The sequence below is a fragment of the Hesperophylax consimilis genome, chromosome 12, assembly GCF_061612785.1.
Source record: "Hesperophylax consimilis isolate HC1 chromosome 12, BYU_Hcon_1.0, whole genome shotgun sequence".
Taxonomy (NCBI): domain Eukaryota; kingdom Metazoa; phylum Arthropoda; class Insecta; order Trichoptera; family Limnephilidae; genus Hesperophylax; species Hesperophylax consimilis.
Window position 1 is genome coordinate 16892018 of NC_142847.1, and position 9585 is coordinate 16901602.

Here is a 9585-nt window from a genome sequence, read left to right on the forward strand (position 1 = left end):
TTCCTCACACGATCATACATGGTTTTACCACACATACGCCACAGGGATCTCATTTCAACAGCATTCAATCTACTTTCATACTTTCTTTGCCAGTTCCACGTATATTTGTTTCTACCATCCTAAAATAGATTTGTTCAGTATGATGTTATTACGGTATAGATTAGGTGATACTATTTCCTAATCTGTATCTATTATGCAAGGAAGTTAAACATCTATTATCAAATTGATTGATCGCTTTGTCAATAATATTTGATAAATTATCACATAAACTTTTGTTAAAATAGTTCACGCAATTACTAATATAGTATTTATGTTAATTCTTTCAGCTTTACCAGCAGTTACAAAAAACGGCCAACATAGCACAATTATTTCTTATCAATCTTACCTACAACACGAGTATTAGAACATAACGATGTCTGACAGATGTCAACCACAGAGTAAGTTCAACAACCTAAATTTTCACACTTTTTACGTACACTAGCTAAACTTGCTCTAACAATATCACTACGTGAACCAATGTAAATAAATAATATAGGCCATTCATTTCAAGTAGGAACGCTAAATTTGCTTAGTATCGGTTTTTGCCTTACCTTTTTGTCCTCTATCGTATTATTTTTTTTATTAAATTTAATGTCCTTACAGTGAAGCATTTAAGTTTAGTTAAAAGCCTTCCATTTTGAAGTAAGAAAAAATACAATTACAGAAAATTGCTATGGTTTTGGATTAACATTTAAAAATCTCAAAAAATGCTGCGATTTCGAAGTGATTAAAATATATCTAACTAACTAACCATCACGCCGTTTTCTCGGAGGACAGACCGCCAACAATTTGGTCTGGGAACACAATGCCTGTCTCATTCACATTCATACATATTCTGACCATGGCCCAACTCAAATATCTAATTCACTTGATCGTGTCATGTTTTTCTCTGTGTCCCGGACTTCTGCTACACTTCACATTTCTTCATATATATATTGATTAAAATATATTACAATTAAAAATCTTAATACACAATTTTGGAAATGTTTAAAAGAACAATACACTTAAAGGGGCTGAAATAATCCTTCCTTAGCCGAAAAAAAACAGCATTTGCTCTCAAGTGGATACACTGGAGACGTCGTTTTGATTTTGAATGTTCACTTAATCTTCTAGAACCAGCTTCTAGAGGACTTCTGTCTGGCGTAGTAGGGGGTGTCGCCAATGTGGGCATGGGAGTCATCGGCATTACAGGAGCCGTGGTGGGTGGAGTGGCAGGAGCGGTTGTCGGAGGAGTAGTCGGGGCGGTCCAGGGAGCCGACCAAGGGGCTGGACTTGGTAAGAAAACTTTCAACCACATATATTTTTTTAAAACCCCGACCCCTTTGATTCATATGGTTCCATGACACAACAGAAGAGTGACAAACATAACATTTGCGAAAAGTGAAACGTAGCCTAACCTAACCCTTTATTTTATCATCTTCTGTTTTATTCGGTTACCAATTTAATTACGTATATTTTTTTGTACCTTCGGCATGTGAAATGATTAAAATAGTTGAACACATGCTTACGTATTACGTTGTAATGATATAATAAAAATAACATTGGTCCAAAAATCGTGCCTTGTGGTTTACCAAAATTCGATGTATCTTGCGTGCGATTAATCAAATAGTTTCGGATATATTAGACGAAAATTGCAATTCTTTTAAATTTTACACAAATGTTAAACAATCACCACTGAGATATTGATGGTTGTGTATCATTTAAAACACCGTAATCGGAAAAGCCTATAAAATAATAATATATTTTATGAGTGAAAAGGTAGCGCAATCAGGTAAATAGAAAAATATTGAAAATAATAATGAGTGAAATTTACAATAATACTACGCCTCTCTTTTAAACTTGTATAGAGAAATAAAGTAAAGAGAAGGAAAGTACAGGCAAAATAATTTTAAAGAGACTATTTGATGTTCATTTTGTTTTTGTTAGAAGCCTGAATAATAAAACAATCAAAAAATATCGTTGATTGAATCGTGCACAGAGAAAAATGAGTATTGATAATTTATTAAGAATCTCTTCAAATTATTGGTAATCGGGTTAAAAATTGGATTGCAGGCTTTGACGAATGAATTAAGGCTTCCTGATAAACTTTTAGTAAATTATGATGTTATCACGATATCGGAACACGTATTCATGAAATTCTGAATATTTTCGCATTTCTTCAAGGTGTATTTTTAAGGCCAATACAAGTACACCCACGGGAAGTAGTGAAATTTAATGAAGAAGCAAAGTGAAAATTCGGCAAAGACGAAGCAAAAGCATGCAGCATGCTGCTTTGAAAAGAAAACTATTTAAATGTTATTTATTTTAATTTTAAGAAACATTTTAATTTGTTTTTTTTAATCCTCAATGCCAGTAAAGTTAGAGACATTGAAACTACGAGTAGGTAGATAGAATAATCTATTAAAATACAATGATACAATCTTTTGTTGCAGTTCATGGACAATTGACAGGAGAATGCAATCATAACAAAGGCGATGCCCATTGCCAACGTCCACCTCAATGTCCCCAAGGTCCACCTCAATGTCCCCAAGGTCCACCTCAATGTTCTCCTCAATGCCCACCTCATCAAGTTAGACCCCTGGGAGACTAAGAATAATACTTTAACATTATTGTTTGCAAATTTATGAAAAATGTTCAATAAATATTCATAGTAATATATTAGTTATATTTTTACACCATCCTATCCACTGAATAAAAATATTCCTATGATTCCTTCATATATTTTAAAATTAAAATTTTCACGTTTTGAAAAGGGTTCATACAATGTACAGAAAATATATGTAGCGGTATTGTAAAAGGGCCCATCTGTTAATTTCAAAACTTTTCAAGAAAACAAAAATAGTGTTTCGATCGATTCCTACAACTGACATATTTGACAAATTTTCTCGTTTAATTCGAATTTATGTAGCCCTTAAGGTGTTGTCAATTAGGCTCTGAAGAACTAAATATCTTCTCGAGATTTTCGTTCAAATATTGTGTCTCGTTTTACCTCAATCATCTTGAACAAGGTCCTAATAAAATAATGTTAATATTACTAGTCGTTTTCTATTTATGTATATCATAACAGTAATGTTTACTATTTTATTTACTATTTTTTTTACTATTTTATTTACTACTATTTTGTTTACTATTTTATTTACTATACGATTTTATAAGTCTTATATTTTACAATACGATAGTATTATAATAACAAGAGAAATTAAAGAAAACACGATTAATTCAATACGTATTGATAACAAACTTAATATCAATAGAATGCGCAAACATTAATAATGTAATTTTAAAATTCATTATTAATGTTTGTCCAACTATCTAACTTGTCATTAGTATAACTAAAAGTTTAATTGTACGGGTGTTTAAAACACATTATACTTTACAAGGATAGTTATCGATAAGTTTAATTATTGTCGATACATTATTGACAGTGCACATCACAATACACCTTAAACATTTTCGTCACATTTAAATCTGGATGAATATATATTGTGGAATACCGACTTCTAAAGAAATGGCTTTCGTACTGAGGAAACCATCTAATATGAACTAAAAAATATTGTTATCTCAGAAGATGTCTTTCGTTTGGAGTTTCCTTCCGCGCATATCCGATGTGGTAATTGGATTTTTTATTGATAATACAAAGTGTGGACATAAAAAATGAACGACAAACGCATACCTGCCTTTTAATTATTGATTATTTTAAAATTTATGTTAAATGGGACGGGCGTTCCAAAGGGTCCATTTTCCAACTAAAATTGATAACTGCGATTCTCAGTTGCAATCCAGACTAAAGTAAACAACAGTTTTTAGTTTTAAAAGAATTTAATATAATATGTAAAAGATCTTTACTAAAACAAAAAGCAAAATAATTGAATTCACAAATCACTTCAACTGATACGCACCGACGACAACAACAACAACAAAATCAACAACAACTTAGCAGAACAATATACTGTCCTGGACAATGTAAAGATAGTTAGAAATCCGACTATCGTGTAAGTAATACCAAAAGTGGCTTATAAGGCGCATTTATTATAATATTGTGCCAGAATACTATTTGTAAAAATTCGTATTCGAAAAAAAAAGAATCTACTTCAACTTTCAAAAGAAAAAAATGAGAATCTATTTCGATGGCAGAAGTTGGAATCTGCGCTTGATTTTTCTGCCATATTTACAATAAGGTATGATTTGAGATTTTCATGGCCAAAAGTATTATAGTGATTTGTTTTTTGGGTTATTATGGTATTATATTGGGGAATCATATCTGAATCAAATTACACATCTGCCCTGGTGATGGACACTGCAATGCGGTCCAAAACGTTGGCTAAAGAAGGAGGTAGCACAACACGGCATAATACCCCAAAAATAAATAACTATAATGGCTATTTTAGAACTTTTGTTGTAAGCTACTGATTGATGTATCCTTTTGCCACAGTCGAGGTAAGAGCATTTTAAAACTTTTCTAGAAAAAACCTTGAAAATGGAAAAAAAGTGCAGATGGTTCCTTCTGCCATATGATTACCAATACATTTTATTATCTACTTGTATTGGAAAAACTAAAAATGATGACCTACTAATTTAGCTTTCGTTAAATAATGTTTTTTCTTCAATTGATTGTAATAACATTTGAAGGTTATACATATATTATCAATGTAAAATTTCATCAAAAAAAACATGAAACAGAAAAGATAACCCAAGACCTATATCTTACCGGGAGAATACTCTAACCGCTGAGCTTCTGAGACCTGACCATTTATCAATTTCATATCTTTAATTTATTTATATTATTATTATCCTCATAAAAAAAATACATACAAGTGGTGGCCTCTTGGAAATTAATTTTCTTGCCGGCAGCAAAATTATTCAATGTTTATCGTGTCCTTATCTACTTATTACATAATAGCTTACATTTATTTTTATTAAAATGATAAAATTTATTTTAGATAAAATATTTTCCAAGAAATCTAATCTTATCGAAAATAATCATCCAAAGTACATATTATCGAATTTGAGACGTATGTGTTGTAAACTACGTATTACAGAATTACTAATGGAAGTTAAAAATAATTCGAAGCCGGTGTAAGCGTACTAAATAAGATTAGAAAAGGTGTACAAATTATTATGATATAGATCATTTACCATTCTTTAATAAGAATCAAATTCATATTATATTCTATATCACATTATATATGTATAATACGCCTTTTGGTCAAACTGAAACTTTATTAATCAATTACTCAAAATTATTATTGCTTGGCCTCCACCTTCTACATTCATTCTTGAATTGTATAATTTAAAAAAAAAAAAACAAAAAAATACTGATTTTATTTTATTTTATCTGGCATTTTCACAATATTGTATTAGCTAAAACCTAGTCAACAACCACCATGTAAATTGCCATCTCAACACAGGCGTTCCACACCTAGTGAGATGGGAAATACGTCACCATTGTAACTAAATGTAATATTAAAATAAAATAAATAAATAAAAAATAAATAAAATAAATGATTCGCTTCATGGAAGAGGCGGTACACTTACTGCTTTCACGTTAATACTTTAGCCGGCTTCAAGTATATACCTGTTACCAGATTTTGAAAGTTTGTGATAACTTATAACACTCATTGATGAATGTATTTATTATTATGGGCTCCATGATAACTCAACACAGTGACAATTCAACACACTTTTAAAAAGTGATTTAAAGTCATTAGAAACGATGAAAAAAATAAATTTAAACTTAATCTAACCTAACCTACTTAAGTCGGTTGATAAAGTTTTTGTTTCATCACTTTTCATGACTTTATATAATTTTTTAAAGATGTGATGAATTATCATTTTGATGATTTATCCGGTCACTATTATTATGATACCGGAACAATAGTTGTTTTAATGGTAGAATACTTTTAAATTTTGGCATGAAAACTTTTTTTTCTCCCAAATGCAGCTGCTTCACATATCAGATTACAGAGAGTTATGATAAGGGAAAATGGTGTGACTTTTTTAATGATTTTTTGCTAAAATGAAGAATGATTACTTGTGTTCTTTCACATTTCGGCGCTGGGTGATTTTTTTATTTCTGTGAGTATTTGTGATCGTCTGTGACGTCCCATCAGGAAACATGATAGTGGTAACATGTTTATTTACTATAAACAATAATATAAATTTTCAAAATGTATTACCGATCGCGAACGATTTGACCTTTTTTTTAACAAATAACAAAAATACTTTTGGCCGTGAAAATCTTAAATCAGATTTGACCTTTTGCTCGTAAAACAAATATGTTGATATCTAGGCGACGATTTTCATGTCATGGCTTAAGGTTCATAGAAAATGTATTTAACAAGGTTGGCTCAAACAGGCACCTTTCATCGGGCCGCTCGCAAGCACGTGACGTAGCTCGAAGTCCATTTGAAGTCCGAAAGGAACGACTTCTTTCACTTTTCACTAGGTATACAATTTTTTTTTTGTTTCTAGGTTAATTTCGTCGCACTTATGTTTGTACATACGAGTCGAAAATGTTGTTTTTTAACAAATAAATGTAGTAATCAGTAATTGTAGAAAATTTGAGGAAGCCTAAGGAAGACTTAACGCATTATCTCTCCACTAAAATGATATACGGAATTAAAGACGATATAATGTAGATTTTAACAGTAGATAACCATGTGGTATACAGTAGAGAGTGGTCGAAAAAGTTGGAGACGCTCGAGGAAAACGTATAAATAAAGAGTTATAAGGAGAATGAAGGGCATGTTAGATGACGTACAGGACTCCCGAGGAAGGCATGGAGCCATCAAGTGAAACCAATACACACTTAAAAAAAACTTTGTCTATTTTTAACAGTAATATTATGTATTTCCTTCTTAACTGCACCCAGTTTTTAGGTACATTAGAATTCACAACCTTAAAACTTTACTCCGAACCATTCATAACCCGAGCAACGCCGGATATTAAATATAATCCTTGATATATCTTTCCAGGCACTTATGTAGGTTTGTACATACCACTACATCAATATTACATGCTTTTTACCACTGTTGAATTTGACAGCCAACTCTCGTCTGGAGCCCTAAAATTCTCGAAAAAACACTTGACTCAGTGAAAAAACGGGCGGTCCGTTTGATGGACTCTTCTATATTTACAAACGGATTGCATTGTTCATCTGTACTTATACTTGTTCAACCGGTATTTAAATAGAAGATATTCCGAGGAACTAGTATCATTTATCCCTTCGGCGCCAGTGCACGGTCGGGAAACATGACTTACCATCATTTATAGTTGGTAGACATTATTTATCTCACGAGAATGGGTCGTGTTTCCTTCCCCCTACGACATGGGTCTCTTCCGTTTTCACAACCTCATCTTCTGAAAAATACCCTCCGCTCAGCATCCCCAAAGATGGCCCTGAGGAATGTATTTTCCTCGGGGCGTCCTGTATGGAGTTAATGTTAAAAAGTACTTGTTGAAATCCATGTTGAAAACGGTATAATTATGCTGTATTATAAATAAATTGTATTATTCTATTTAGCGGTGATGAAAATAGTTTGGGCTATTTCTGTATTGGGAGAGAAGAGGAAGGTTGGGAAATACCTAGTAACATATGGCTAAAGCCATATCAGAATGGTAGTCTTTCACGACCAATGCGATGCTGAGAGAGTCTTCCACCATGTGCGACTCTTTGAATACATACATTTATTCTCAACACTCTCCCTATCATATCTTTGTCATCATAGTATGCTAGATGTGACTTTCAATTTAAAAATTTGAATGTCTTCAAAGGAAATATGTGCAATGCGCTAATAAATAACCTCGATTTTACATCATTAATGCATAAGTAATACTGCAACTTGGTTATTACCTTTCATTCAGAACATTAACTTTAATAATTTTTATGCTTCCGATTTTGTTGTCCGGGTTAAATCTTCCCCATAGGAAAAACTAAACCCTTCCACTCACTTTTCCACAAATGATCAGCTAGTCAATCAACATTATGCAAGTGCATTATACAAGTAAAATAAATACAAAACAATACAAAAACAACAACACGTGAACTCACAAGAGATGAAATGAGAAAAAAAATCCGACTCCAGATATTTTCATATCAGAGGGTTCGGCTCGGTAGAACTTCTAACAGGGCATATAAATCCTACTGATCCCTCAACATGAATATTTAAAAAATCTTTCGTTATCCTACATGCATTCAAAATGACCGACTTTGGCATCTTTATATATAATTTTTTTGATAGATCTAACACGCCTAATTTTTTAATGAGAGAGCTAGGTATAATGCCAGTAGCCGAAATAACGAATGGTAATATTTTTATAGTCTGAGAATGCCAAATTCTTTTTATTTCGTTTCCTAAATCTGTGTATTTTCTTATTTTTTCATTAACAGATTTTAATGTTACAGGAATTTGGAATAGCGACATCAATGATATTTATAAGTTATTTTTTTAATTTTGTCATGTAAAACTATATCGGGTCTATAATGACTAATCGTTCGGTCTGTTAGTATAGTTTTATCACAATATATTTTATAAAATTCGTTTTCTAAAAATGAATTTGGTTCGTATTCATAAGAATAATATTATCAACGCATTGCAAAAAAAACCATTGCAAATGCATTCACTTGGCGCCACTTTATTGCAATGAATTCAAATCTCCCCGTGGAAAATAGGCTTTTGCTATGTTACCACTTTCTAGCCAATCACCGCTCTACCGTCTGAATGGGCTTACCTTTTCGAAAATTGAAATATTAATGAACGGGTCACAAAATCGCAGCGTAGATGTAGCATTTTTTCAAATAACTGTGTTCTAAAACATTAAAATATAGACTAAAACTATTTTTTTTTAATCAGGAAAGATGTCTAATACCAGCGGTGGATGCACAGACATAGGAATTAATAGACGAGAAGATAATGGCGAGGGGTAAAATCAACTGTTGAAGAACGAAGGGAGTGAAGCTGACTGTGATTCGTCAATAAATCAATCTGACAGTAAATAGGCATCTCGCATTATAATATCACCATTTACTTCTTAAAAGTAAAATCTGCTTTTGAATGAATAGACATTTTTACATGGGAGCGCAAATTACTCGCCACGTTATGAACAAATTTGCGAAGTCCGAATTCGGCAAAAAATTCGGTTCTATTTTCAGAGTCGAATATTTCGTTTAAGTATTTAGTTAAGACACTTTTATAAATGTTCATAATTTACTTCCCAGCAACCAACCAGCTTTGTGTTTCGCGTCCAGACGTTTCTCGATGTGATAGTAACAACTGATTCATATTATACGATGTGAATATGCTTAAAATAAAGTAAAATAATGCTTATATATGGAATGTAATACGATAATTGGGTTTTTTCTCTTTTTCACATCTATTTTTACAAGTTTTCATAGTACAAGTCAACATTTTGCCGTGTTATTTCGTAAAATGAACCGATGATGCCTCGACCATAGTTCGCACAAGAATGATGACGTCACGTTTTCAAATTTCACTTGAGGCCATACGCGAGCACAGCCGGCTCCAATGGAACCGGTATGGGGAGTGG

The 9585-nt window shown here is 32.2% G+C and overlaps 1 protein-coding gene across 1 annotated transcript; it reads left to right on the forward strand.

The window, feature by feature from the left end:
• The first annotated feature begins 315 nt into the window (after positions 1-315).
• On the forward strand, positions 316-2697 carry LOC149419240 (uncharacterized). Its single transcript, XM_089637745.1, has 3 exons — positions 316-437; positions 1153-1314; positions 2472-2697. The coding sequence occupies exons 1-3, from the start codon at positions 413-415 to the stop codon at positions 2627-2629; spliced, it is 345 nt and encodes a 114-aa protein (XP_089493871.1). The 5' UTR covers positions 316-412; the 3' UTR covers positions 2630-2697.
• Positions 2698-9585: the final 6888 nt, after the last annotated feature.